The following is a 13,908-nucleotide window of genomic DNA, read 5'->3' as shown; positions in this document are numbered from 1 at the left end:
AATTATAATTCAGATTTTAAGACTTGTTCGGGGGTTTTTTTTTGTTTTTAACTCATTTTCTTTTACTTCTTACGTTTCGTCGTTCTCATTTTACTGATTTTCTGTAATTTTGAACTTCATTCCTAGAACCTGTAATATCCTATAAAACGACGCTGTAAAAGCTCTCTGATACGTGGTGAGATAATTCGACAAACTTTCGTGAAAAATCGCTTTTGTTGCGAACGAAGAATGAAAGGATCGATGATTCCTTTGGCGGTGCTGCCTGGACGTGTCAATCCTTAAACGATGCCCCGATTTTCGTCTTCGAAAAAACGCAACCGGACATCTCAGGTGGAACTCAGATATACTTTATTTTTTCATACGCGTTCAAACACAAAACAGAGTTCTTTGTGGCTTTCAAAAGAAACTCGAATTGATCGAATAGCTTTATTCGTTAAAAAATTTCATACGAAAAGCATTTTTTTTTTCTCCTCTCACTGGTCTTCTTATTTGTTCCTTATTTTCATGGTAAGAAAAAAAAAAAAAAAATGGTTTACTCAAATTTATGTAAATTAATATTCAAATTTTAAAGCGCGACGTATTTAGAAATTATAATTTAATTTTCCGATTCGTATTTTCACGCGTAACGTGTCACAAATAAATATGTACACACGGCATAGACGTAACTGAATTTGTTCGAAAAATTTTAGCCGCATTTTATTACAGGTAGGACATACACGTGCGAATATTTATAACCGTCGCAAGGCGATATGCTTCTATAATTTCTCGGGGGATCTAAAAGCCGTAGCCGGTTGCAATGTGTTTTATATCCCGCAAGGGACATTCGAGATCTTCGATCGGTCGGCTCGGTGCTCCGGACGTGTAATTTTCCATCCCCAAGGAAAAAAGGTGTCTGAAAAGTATGCGTATAAACGGCGAAACAAATGCAACAAAAATGTTCAATAAAAGAAAAAAAAAAAAACCGTGAATTATCCTCCCGGGATATATTGCCACTCTCTTTTTATCCTCCCGTGTTGAATTTGCATGTTCTAATCTTGGATATCAAATTTACGGAGCAGAATAAAAAAAAAATCTTCAAAAAACTGCATGCATGTTGCACCGCCGTTACACGGTGCAGATATATCGAGAGTACGAATGTTGACACGAGTAACAGGAGACGATGCAGAAAAAAGGAAAAAAGGTGGAGAGAGGGAGGAGAAATAATGGTGATAATAATAATAAAACGTAAAGGAATTGGAATAAAAAAGCAAATGCGGTAGCGAGTAAAGGAGAAACCGTGCGGGCAGAAATCAAGCTGATATGCGATAGTTTGTACATCAACGGCTCGAATAAACAGCATCTCATGTATTATACGTCAGGTGTATTATTTTGCAGCATATAATATCAGCTTGCCGTGTAAAGTTTTCAACGTGTTTTATACACAGGTATACGTCTGGTGTTAGTGACGTGTCCACATTGCACGCGTCGCGTTACGTTACGGCTCGTCTTACAGTCCTTCGCGAATTGAATTCGCATGTGCGTCGATACCTGCGTCACCTGACCAAATTGATTATCGATAACTCGCGAGAAATGAATTGGAAACGGGTGAATCGGTGTTGCGAGCAGTGGTGGAAGATTGTGGGAGACCAAAAAGTCTCCGAAGTCTGTCCGAAGTATCAGCCGATCTCAATTTTTAATTTCGGAACTTTCATTTTTCTACATCTTCATATTCTGTGCTTTATTCATTCGGGAACGCAGACTGCAATGAAAATGGTTTTTCAGATAAAAGAGGTTTTGGTTAAGTGAACTTTTGGGAAAACAGTTATTCTATTAGGTGATTTATCGAAACTCCCGATTACGTTGCACTGATTATTTGTAATTTTCAAAATTCGTGTCTCGAAAATTTCGGGTTTTCGACCAGTCGATTCCTCGACTTTTCGCTCTTCCGAGATTTTAAGCCCCACCCAAAGAAAAAGATAGAAAAGAAAAGAAAAGTAAAGAAAAAAAAAGACAGTGAAAAGGAAAATGCGCAAACATTGTAAAACAGAGATTTTTACTTCTGCAAAAGGAAGTAGAACGGGCGGGGGGGGGGGGGGGAGGGGAAGAGAGAAAGAAAAATTCACCCCACATTTTAATGTTATCCCAACCGTCGTGTAAATTTCGTGTATATAACCGCAGGCGGTCTAGTTGAAGAGGAAAATGGAGAATGAGTGATACAACGTACGTGCTTCGAGTTCAGCCTCCGTTTTTCCTTTTCTCTTTCTTTCTCTTTGCGTTCGCTGCTTTTTGCATTTTTTTCGTTCCTCATTTTTATTTTTTCCAACCGTCACGCCACCGAGCGGAGGGAAGAATATTTTCACCGCGTGAATATTCAGCAGCGCGTGTACCGAGGATATCGTTGATAGGAGTTGGGAACAAAACTCGGGACGATACACTGACTCGTTTTGCAGTTCCGAGCTTCCGGTTTTAACATCCGGACCGTTTAGGGAACGACGGTGCAATTTTCACCAGGCTCAAAGTCGGTAAACCGAAAACGTATACGGTTTGGAAAAAAAAGTCTGTCAATATTTGTCCTACGTTTTTTTTAAAACATTTTTTTCCCCACTTTTACTGTTCTTATTACCGTTTAACATCGAGTTTTACACGATTTCCGCAATTTTCCATCCTTGGCAAAATATCGGAGTCGTTTTAGGGAATCAAAGTGGATATTACCGAACTTCAACCCTTCGTGGGACGAGATAAAAATCGCTTCCTCTTTTCCCGGCCGTACACAACCCTCGATGTCCATCGTTCGATCTGTGTTCGTTCATGTCCCGCGTAGATGTGCGGACTTTGTTCGAAGGGTTGGGGGTAGTTTTGCGGGGCGCCAGCTCGTCGAACATCGCCGCACACAATCGCCTAACGCGGCTGTGTATAATAACTGATATACAGAAAAAGTATACGGCACGTCGAAGGATAATAATAATGATAAGAATAATAATAGTAATAGCGATACCGACAACATTTGCATATTGTAATAACAGCGAAACGTCTGGGGGAGAAAAATTGAGAGATAAGATAACCACGCTGATTCCTTATAATTCGCGGATTTGTCAGCACCAAAAAAGCCCGCGGCTTCCGGTAAAAGATGATCTTCCGTGGACCGGAAACGTACTCAATCACCGATCGTTTTTGATTTTTTTTTTTTTATCTCCAAGTATAAACCAGACTGCAGCAACTCGATGGAACGGGGTTGAAATTCTGAATTTAAAAGGTTCCGAAAGAGCCACATTCCGAAATATTTGATGGCGAAACTTGAAGTTAAGAAATCAAAGTTTGAGGGAACATCAAAGTTCCGAAAGTGCGAAAATGAGAAAATTTGAAAATCTGAAGCATCGAAATTCCGAGTGATCCAAAATTTTTAGTTCCATGAATTTCTGGCTTGGTGAAATTTCACCACTTTCTTTGTTTTGGATTTTCCATATTTTTACGTTTGTAACCCTGGTCATTCCGACTTTCGGTTTTTCCAATATTTTTTACACCCACTCGTCGAGTAAACCGCGCTGTGCGATTATGTTTTAATTTTCGGAATGTTACTTTATGGTAACTTTACTTTTTGTAACTCTGCTCCAGCGTAACATGAATTTTCGGAACTTCGAACCATCGGCCTTCCGACCATTCGAAACTCTGTTGTTTTTTCAAAGTATGATTTCTTAACTTAAAGTTTCGCGATCAAATAATTCGGAATTAGGCGCTTTCGGAACTTCATCCCCTCTGAATCTGATTTCAAATTCAGCCCCTCGGTTCATCATCCCTCACGGAAATATCGAGCGAGCTGCAAAACACGGTAGCTGGAGTCAAGTGTTATTCAGAGAGGAAGAGAGAAGGGCAAGAGTAACAAAGGTGAGGATTCTGAAGTCCGAAGAGAATGGCTACTGCCACTCAAAAAGGGGTGGAGGGCGGCCTCCCTTCGTTCTTTTATCATTCCGACGAAGGTGCAGAGAGCGCCGAGGGCACTCAGTGAGCACGAGAGTTCTCGACTTGACTCTCTCTCTCTCTCTCTCTCTCTCTCTCTCTCTCTCTCTCTCTCTCTCTCTCTCTCTCTCTCTCTCTCTCTCTCTCTCTCTCTCTCTCTCTCTCTCTCTCTCTCTCTCTCTCTCTCTCTCTCTCTCTCTCTCTCTCTCTCTCTTTGCTCTCAGCGAGGTATCATGCCTGCTTACAACTGAGCTTAATAAACAGCCCGGCCTCGAGAGCGCGCGAAACAAATCGCGATTTTTACCCCCGGCATGAAACTTTTCGGCGAGCTTTCACCCCCTCCTTATAAGACTTTTCTCCCGTCAACCGAGACGTGGACTTTAATGCCTGAGGGACAGTCTTGTTGCCTACAGATTGCGGAGGTACGCTTTATCGCTGAACCCTCTGAAGAATTCACCCGCCAAACGGAGGACGAAGGACGACGTCCTGCTGAAAAAAAAAAAAAAAACTTGGGGGAATTAGGAGGGAAAACTTATTCGACAGCTGTCTTGTTTTCACCGGAATTGTTTCCGCGGCAACTTGTAGACTTTAAGCTGTGTGCGTCGTGCGTCACGGATTCGCTGCGAACTGGAGAAACGGGCTTTTTCAACTTTTTTTTTGCATTCCTGCTTTGGTTAGTTATTTTTTTTTTTTTTTTTTTATTTTTTTTTTTTTTTGTTCTTCATTATTTTCCCCCCAGATCACGGCGAACTTGCATCGCCGACGTCGATGTTTCACTCCCCATTCGTTTCCTGGACATTGAAAAATGATCTCTTTCTTCTGCTGCCCGCGTCTCTGAATCGGGTTAATATTTTAAACCACTCGAGCCACCCGAAAGGCCAAAACCACCACCCCAGCTTTTGGTCCCATCCTCGGTACCGTGTCAGTGAAAAACTTGATTTTCTGAGGGGAAAAAATGTACGAAATACGTTGGTACATTCAGTCAACCCTAAAGAACCTCAAAGTGGATCCGTAATTGTGGAGAATTGCAAAAATTGCGAGGTTTTAGCAAAAGCTCTGTTATAAGTCCAATTAATTACCGGTATCTTTTAATTACTCGATGCTTTAATCCGGCTTAATCAATTCACCTTTCACCGTCCGCGAAAAAACCTCTCGTTGTTAAGCGTATAAATCTCTCGACGTTTCATCCGCTGCAGTCTTCGCTGTGCAGGATCATTCTATTGTTATGTGCAGATATTTTAATCGGGTAGAAAAGAAATCGCCAAGAAAGCTGCTCCTTGAGCCAACCTCTCGAAATTTCCAGCTATCTCTTTCGCCCTAAAAGTTTTCCCCCTTTTTTTCCCCGCTTCGCGGCGGCTTTTATTATTCCCGTACATAGCGTATTCCGCGATAACCGCGCTTCCAGAGCTTGCAACGAAAAGCGTATAGGTATACAATGAGAGCACTTCCACCATATAGATTCGGCATTCCACCTGGACCGTGTTCAGTTTTCTTCTTTCCGGTTCTATAAACTGGGGTTCTCGGTATTCGCGGAAATTCACGATTCTTGGCAAAGGATCCCAGGATTACGGATAACGCGGTGAATAAATATCAGGGACGATTTTCACGGCGTGGGAATGCCAAATTTTTTTCTACATTTTCTCTCATTCTTTGTTTGATACCCCGCCCCCCGGTTTAATTAAACTGATCCGACAAAGCTTTTATCGGAAATTATTAAACACTCGGAATCGTTCCTCGATTTTTATCCTCCGTTCTATTCACTCGCACATTCTTAATTCATTCCATTCATTTTCCCCTATCGCTTAATTATCCACTTATCAAGCATTTCATTCGCATTCGCGAGGATCTATGAATAAAATACGAAAAAATTTGTTACCCCAATTTTCACCGCGAAGTGGCTCATGCAGTTTTTAAATATAATTTCATCTCAATTTCCAGGAAGACTTTACACGTATAGTTGTACGTGGTTCCTGCTCTCGGGTCCTTTTCACTGCGGGCAGTTAATAATGCGCAAGCTCCTCTTACCGCAGTTTTCTTTCATTATAACAAGTGGTCAGCAGCAGCAGGTCTCGGTTAGAGCAACGAGGTCTAATCCCAGGCAATTAGTCTTCGCCCGGTTTTACCTCCAGGACTATTTTGTTCCTTTTATTTTATTTTTTTTACTTTTTTTATTTTTTCCCGTTCCGTCTCGTTTTTAGGACGATAAAGAAAGCCTCACGGTCAGCATTAGGTAATAAATAGGAGAAAAACACGAGCCCCTAATTAACACTCGTTGCGTGAAATTTGGCCGTTTATTCTGCCAGAGATAGCAATTTAAACCGAATTCAGTCAAAAATTATCACAATTGTAATTCGTTGCTTGCAAATGATATGTATGTTTTTACCATATGATTGAGAGAAAAACAAATAAACGAAATGAAAGTTGAATCTACGAAGGCAGGAAGTTAACTTTCGGTCTCTTTTATGGCTTGTTTAAGGAATTGGAGCGAAGCTACACCCTCTCAACACCTGGAGGCGGAAGTCCGATATGTTGTCCACCTTGCAGCCCGCCACCAGCACCAACGGCTTACATTTCGAGCGCCAGAGCGTCGTCTCGTCGTCTGGGAGTCGGAGGACCTTCATCCCCGGAAAGAGATCCGCTCGGAAGATTGCTCAGGTTAGCTTGAATCGGTGTATTTTTGTCTATTTATTTTATTTTTTTTTTTTTTTTTTTCTTTAGAATTAACGAGAGCAACGAAGTTGAGAAAGTAGTCGGTTTCGGTCTTTACTGACCGAAAATCCGGACGGCACGGTGCAACTTTGAACTAAAACGCGTTTCCGGACTTTTGAAATTTCGCGAACCGAACTCGGATAGTCAGCCGTTTGTCAATTGTAACAGTTTCCATCCAACCTTCGACCGAAACTCGGCCGGCATTCTGCGACCGGAACATCGTTTAATCTTCGACGATCCGCAGAGTGCAAAACTCTACAAATTGAAATTCGTCGAACGTACTTCTGCGAAGTCGGGATCGGACTCGTATATTGTGCGAATATTACAGAAGCGTGTTTTCCGTCCAACAAGGCATCGTTTCTGCGGTAGGTAAATAAATTCAAGAAAAAAGAAAGAAGCAATCAATAAGTGAATATAAATGAGGAGTAAAAAACCGCGAAGCTTGGTTCATTGTCGTCTGTTGGCGGAAGAAGGCATTACCATATCATGTTTACGGTATAAAGTACCGAAGCACATTTGCCGCGAGGTGCGCGGGGTGGGTATCTCGTTTGACTGATCAACCGAGTCAACATTTGTCGAATCCGGTTTCGCGTAGATCAAAGGTTACACGAGTACCTCAGCCGTGGTGGAAGGAGGAATAGATTTCAATTCGTGCTGAAATCGAACGGAATTGACGCTGCATCCATGATTCGGTCGCATGGCACTTTTTTCGCTACTAATTGCAGTAATCTTGAGGGGTTGTACGCAGTCAGGAGGCCCAAAAAAAAACAGCGATTTTTCAAGGATTTTTTACCAGGCAACAGTATCTCGATTTATTGATAGAAAAAGTTATGTACATATTGGGGTAATATTGAACTTCGTTCTGATATGTTTTATTTACAAAAATAATGATTTTTAAAACTGCTAGAGCACCTCTAAAAGAAGGCTTCTTCCGGTGAGCAAGATATCTCTGGACTGGATCATCCGAAGTGAAAAAACAAAAAAGATTTAGTTAGTACGAGGTATTATCTGATCATTGATCGAACGAATATGCATAGCATTAATTTCTCATAAAACGGTGGCTTCTCAAAAAAAAATTTCGCCTTTGTCTGTTTATGAAATGGAAAATATTTATCGGCGAGAAAAAGCCTTCGATCAAGGACTGGAAAATATATTCATAAAGCTTGCATAAAAATTTGATACTGATCGGTTCAGCCGTTTCCGAGAAATCTCGCTCACCGGCTTTGAAAACATTATTTTGAGAAAAACGCGTTCAAAGTTTCCAAAGCTCTTTCATACGCTCCGGGGTGTCTTTGAAAATATACGCGTAACTTTGAGAATATTTGTCGAATTGACGTGAAATTTTCTGCACATATACTTGAATGTATGAACATTACTGAAAAAAAATTTAAGAAAAATCGATTTATGAAATATCCAGACCAGGACCGACTGCATAATACAAGAAGAAAAATATCCCTCTGATTATTTTTGATTATGTATATAAGTTGTTGCATCGACCAATCCTCTCTCACGGCATTGTTGCAGATTCTTGAAGACCTTCTACAGGGAATTGGGGACCAGGGATCCACCCCACCTTCCGGCGTGGGCGGCTCCTCTACCTCTTGGCACCCTCTGCCCGGCTCATTTTCAGCCTCATCTACAGCTGATTCACAAAAGCGAGCAGGAGCATCGCCTCGAGAACATAAAAATCGACCAGATCTTCGCCCCCGTCAGGGTGAGTCGATTTTCGCTTTGGTTAATCAACCCCTTTTTGATACGTTTGCATTAAGATAACCGCTTTTAACCCCTTATTGCATAAATTGTGAAGGCAATGGAATAAAAATTGTACATTCACTCGAATAGTTAACGGAACAATTGGAGATATTTCTTGTGAAACCAGGCACATGGGGTACCTGAAATTTCACAGTATGTTTAGGGTTGGACCGGCCGATAGAGGACTGCGCAATATTACCGCGTGCACCGAACAAACAACACGCAAACGGTATCGCGAGTTTTCCGTGCCTGGGGGAAACGGAGGACGGTGGAAATTGGGCAGTGTGCCATTCCGACTGTTCATGTTATGATTATACAGATAATTGGAATTCCCCGGTCTACCACTGCATTACGAACGGCTTTTCGCAGCTGCAAACACTCGCGCATTGTACAGGCGACAGTTTCAATCAGATTAGAAAAGTGGTAGAGAAGGATTGAGGGATGATGTGACGCAGAAAAAACATTCAAGACTTTTGTACCACGGAAGTAATTGGAACCAATTTTACTCGTGAATGAGAAAGAGATACAATTTCCAAGGGGAGGTGGGATAATTTGCATGACGTCGACTGTATGATTAGCCCCGTTTTCACCGGTATAAAATATAACCGGAAGAAGTTCCCCGGGCGAAAGGGATCCTCGATTTTTACCGATCACGGTTCAAGGAAGGAATCAGGCGGTGGAAAAAGTCGAAACGGGGTGGGATTCGCGGGGTTCTTCAACCGTGGATAAACAGATGAGACGAGGCTACCTGGAGCGGATCAGAGAGTATCGCGGGATGTATTTTATTGTTGGAAAGATACAGGCACGGGAAGAGAGGAAGAAAGGAAGAAAGAAATAGACTTCCGTCGGTTTATAGCTTCAATCCTCCGAGTAGCGGGTAGCCAGTTCTGTTCTCCGAAACAAACCCCTACGCGAGAAGCGCGCACACACGCGATATAACGCAGCCCAAGATATCAAACCAAAGTATGATAAATTGGCAACGAAAAACGCGCACGCCAACATTTTTACGAGGAACGAATAATGCCGTTGGAATTGTAGTGTGCGTGCGGCGTATATTCATCGGTACCGATATTGCGATACCGAGAGTTCTGTGCACGTTTTTCTCGCTCTTCTGATGCATCACTTTGCTAATGGAACCAGCTCGAGAAGAAACGATTTTTCTCCAGTTTACGGTGCCTTCCTTTTTCTGATCATAGCGAATTGCGCGATTTCGAGGTTTACCTTTGTGCAAAAGTACCAGGCCTGGCTTGGGGGATATTATTTTCAATTTGTGTCTGACGTCGGGTGGAAACTGGGGGACAATTCTGTAAACTGGTTCATACTGTCGCTAATTATACTAATGCTTCCAAACTGCCACCGCGCTGGTCGCTTCAATGGAATGCAAATTAGTATCTGATGCAAAGGTGGAGAGGTTCCTGTGCCGGTTGGACATGTTACGTATAGGTATATGTATAAGTGTACCTCGAGAACTAAACTGTATTCAACGGTGCTTGGTTTACATGGAAATGTACTGCTGGGGGAGGGGCTGTATTATTTACATACTTATGCGTATCGCTATGCATATGATATAATATTATACACGACGTTCTCTCGGGAGAGTAGGTACATCCATGCTGTATATTTAAATTTACGAAAATTTGTGTTGCTGGGTGAATCGTGCCTCTGTAAATGATCTACATATGTATCTAGATATGTGAAATAATATCTGCAGCGCGGATACGGGCACTTGTAATGTAATTGCTTTACGCGTCGTTGCACAGAATCAGGTGAACCGTGCACGGTAATATTATTACCATATAAAGCTCGAAAATTGTCGAGATCAAACGGTAAGTTCGACTTTTTCCGAAGCTATCGAAACACTCTGGAGTTGCACTTCTTTAACCTTTATGGGTGACCCACACCTCTTAAACTTCTGAGTTGGCGCGTAAAAATAAAATACGTATCGAATATTTTTAGGTCCCCTGAAAAATATCGCAAAATGAATGAAATCGGCGATATGCATCTCGGGTATCTTCCAATGTACTCTCACATCGAGAGTAGACCTCAACCAACGAATATCAATGAATTCCAGCTCAGTGACGGCTCGGTGTCGGAAGCGCCTCGTCGAGTGGCTATCGAAGGAGGACCAGGAAGCGGTCGAACGACGCTGTGCCTGCGGCTTTTGCACCAATGGGCGACCCAGGTCGACGGCGGTTCACCGGCACTAGCGCTGATCGTGCCGCTCCGTGAACTCCGGGGAAGTTCGGTGCTGAGTTACCTGTCGCGAGAGCTACTGCCACGGACATCGGGGCTGGGGGACGCGGCTACCCAGGTGTGGAGAACGCTGCACCTGATGGAGGACCGCGTCCTCTTCGTCCTGGACGGGTACGACGAGTGCGTGGGAGGCCGGCCCTCCCTCAGCGACGCGATTGACCTCTTGGAGGGTCGCCTCTTCCCCGACGCCCGCATCCTGGTCACCTGCTCGCCCAAGAATTCCGGGGCCCTTTCGCCCCTCGTTCAGAGACGCGTTAACCTCGCTGGCCTCGAGTGGCCCCACGTCGAGAGATTATGCGCGGCCTATTTCATCCACAACGACATCGCCGATCGCGTACGCGACTTCCTCGAGGTCCTTAACGCCCAGCCGCAACCCGTTCGACAACTTGGACAACATCCCCTTGGATGGGTTATGCTGTGTTCGCTGTACCAGGCCTCGGGTACGTTGTACGCTATATTGAACTAATTTTTGGGGGAGGGTTCGATTCGAAAGGTGTAGGTTGGGCGACGGATTCGTTATTATTAACTCAGAGCACCAATGAACAGCTCGCATTTCAGGCAAACTAGATGAAATTAATTGTCCAAAACTTGTATTAAAGACAGTAAGTTCGACGTCCAGAGGATAGTTAATCGTTGTAATCGCGACGTACTTTGGTCACAACATCTTAGAAATTGCATGAAATCGATTTCATTTGTTCAAAATCATTTATAAACCGATCGCGATAGCTTGAAATAACTTTGAAAACGATTCTTGATCCGTAATTGCATAAACCTTTATTTCGCTTATAGGAATATTTGTAACGCGTAGATTGAAGTTATTGCATACGTAAATGAAAAACTTGAGGTACTAAATAAAATACATTTTTTTTTTTTTTATTGAAGAATACAAAAAGAAAAAAAAACAGTCAATTTTGAAGGTCGTATTTTTGCATTAACGAAAAGTCCAATTTTCCAATCACGAAGTAACCGAAAGCGAAACGAGACGTGAATTCTTCGCGGACGATTTTTTCGATTTTGGCAAAAGACTGAGAAAGAAATTCTCCATCCGACATTCCCCGTGTCATTTATTTTTCCACCTTCGCTCTCATGGCTAATTAAAAATTCCTTCACCCCCTTCAGGCAGCCTCCCGGAGGAAGGGAGCGCACTGGTCCAAGCAGCGGTGAAATGCATCGTAAAGCGAAGCCTGGACCCGCCACTCTCCTACACCGAAGAAATACCGGGTCACTGCAGAAAGCGGTTGGAGGACTTCGGCCGACTGGCTTTGGGAGCGCTCCGCGAGGGGCGCTGCTGCTACACGGAGGCGGAGCTTCGGGCCCGAGGTGGGGGGTTAGAAGTGACGCGTCTGGGTTTCCTCACGCGGGGCCTGACCTTTGGCCAGCGCAGGAAGCCCGAGCTTTTCACACCGATCCACGCGGCAGTCACCGAGTTCCTGGCCGCCTATTACCTAACCTCGGTTGCTCAGTACGCCAACATCCTGCGCCGAGAGCTGGAGGGCCTTCCCGCCGGTATAATCGGGCACCTCGCGGGCCTGCTGGGCCCCAAGACCCACCTGATCCTAAACCAGCTCTGCCCCCTCGAGGTTCCGCCGCGGGCCGTCTTCTCCCTCCTTAAATCGGCCGGCGCAAGTGACGGCAACATCACCGCCGTCTGCAGGCTCGTCGGTGCTGGCCCCGGGTTTGGGCCCGCTCCCAACGAGCCTCGCGTCGCTCCCCTCGTCCATACTGTTCCTATAGAGCTTGAGGGCTGGGCCCGCATCCTCGAGTCCTCCGCCTGCACGCTCGAGGCTCTCGAGGTCGTTTTTCAGGTCGAAAGAGGCTCGGATCCCAGGTTTCTTGACGACTTTTTTGAGGCCCTTGCCGCAAACGAGAGCGTCAGATTGGTCAGGATCACCTCGCTTCTCGGGCACGAGTTTCCGGTCGACGAGGCTCAGCGGCTTGCTCGTCACCTGAAGAGCGTACTCGGGAAAAATCGACTCAACGATTTCGAACTCGTCATTACCTGTCTGGAGGAGTCGGCGCATGACAGGTGAGTCGATTCGATTAATTCCACAACTCACCGTTTCTTTACGCTTATACATGTGTTAGAAAAATCTTGGTATCGGTAACTGTTGTAATCGTACGAGAAATGAAAAGTTCACTTTTTAAAATTTGGGAAATATGATAAGGCTTAATGTTATTTTCGCTGATAGTATCTAATATACAACTGCGTTATAAACTCGGTGGGTATTACTAAACAGCTGCAGTCAGCTGGACTTCGTAGATTTGTTTCAAAGCTGAAGCATTCCTTTTCAATTACAACACTCCTGCCGAAACGAGGCAAATTTCGCAGCACGGTATCAAGAATATTCAATTAAACCGGATTACTCCGCCTGCGTATACCGAAGTATACACCCTGTGACTATTCCGAAACCCAGATAACTCGAGGGTCACAATGCTCGGCGCCTCTACTCGCATATAGACTGCAGATTGTGCCGGAGAAGTTTGTCGAGTCGATGTAACGGCGAGGTTGCATATAATGCAGCGTGTGCATGCATTGTTAAATTTTCAGCTTATACCGTATCTGTATCCATATACCGTAGAGGTTTACGTAACTTTGCACGTAGAACTTGTCGCTCAAACTTCCGAGCAGCAAGTACTTTGAGTATGTATCCGAAGCGTTTGCCGCGATCCGTATCACCCGGTTCATCGTAGACATCATACACACGTCGACCTATCGTCGAACTTTCAAAGTACCCCGGGTCTTCCATCTCGTTAATAACACGCTTACCATTATACGCTGTAAGCCGAGAGTTTTCTGTGAAACTCAACGCTGAACGCCTGCCGACAGGCAACCGAAGCTGCACTTTGGATATTTCGCCGTGACTGATTTAGCTTCGGTTGCCTATCGGCAGGCGTTCAGCGTTGAGTTTCACAGAAATTCACCGGTATAATATAGAAATGCGAAATGTTTTATTATACTCGATTTACCCTTTGAAGCGTACACTTTTCGTTGCAGTTCAAATTTCTTGGAACTGTGTATTTAGGGGTTCTCGAGGTCATCAAAAATGGGGCCAGATCTGAGAAACTTTCGAAAGCGAAAATGGTGGGTCTAATATGAGCGAATAGAATCAAATTTTATATTTAGAGCCCGCCGTATTGGATCCGCCATCTTGAATTTTCAAATTCTGACGACGGATTCGTTTTCAGCGACCCCAAAAACCAAAGATTACCGAGTTCCACTTTTCTAGTCCCCACAGCTTTCCCGGAATTACATTTATCCTG

At 43.9% G+C, this 13,908-nt stretch overlaps 1 protein-coding gene across 4 annotated transcripts in view; it reads left to right on the top strand.

The window, feature by feature from the left end:
- Positions 1-13,908, top strand: part of LOC124215934 (uncharacterized) — a 55,198-nt gene that overhangs the window by 24,570 nt on the left and 16,720 nt on the right. For all 4 annotated transcript variants that reach the window (XM_069135212.1, XM_069135213.1, XM_069135211.1 and 1 more), the window contains 4 exons: positions 6,410-6,588; positions 8,167-8,356; positions 10,466-11,087; positions 11,767-12,673. In XM_069135212.1, the coding sequence (XP_068991313.1) occupies positions 6,410-6,588; positions 8,167-8,356; positions 10,466-11,087; positions 11,767-12,673 (1,898 nt within the window). The remainder of the gene's footprint in view (positions 1-6,409; positions 6,589-8,166; positions 8,357-10,465; positions 11,088-11,766; positions 12,674-13,908) is intronic.

The sequence above is a fragment of the Neodiprion pinetum genome, chromosome 4 (genome assembly GCF_021155775.2).
Source record: "Neodiprion pinetum isolate iyNeoPine1 chromosome 4, iyNeoPine1.2, whole genome shotgun sequence".
Lineage (NCBI taxonomy): Eukaryota > Metazoa > Arthropoda > Insecta > Hymenoptera > Diprionidae > Neodiprion > Neodiprion pinetum.
The sequence above is the reverse complement of the archived record's forward strand: the minus strand, read 5'-3'. Positions and strand labels throughout refer to the sequence as shown.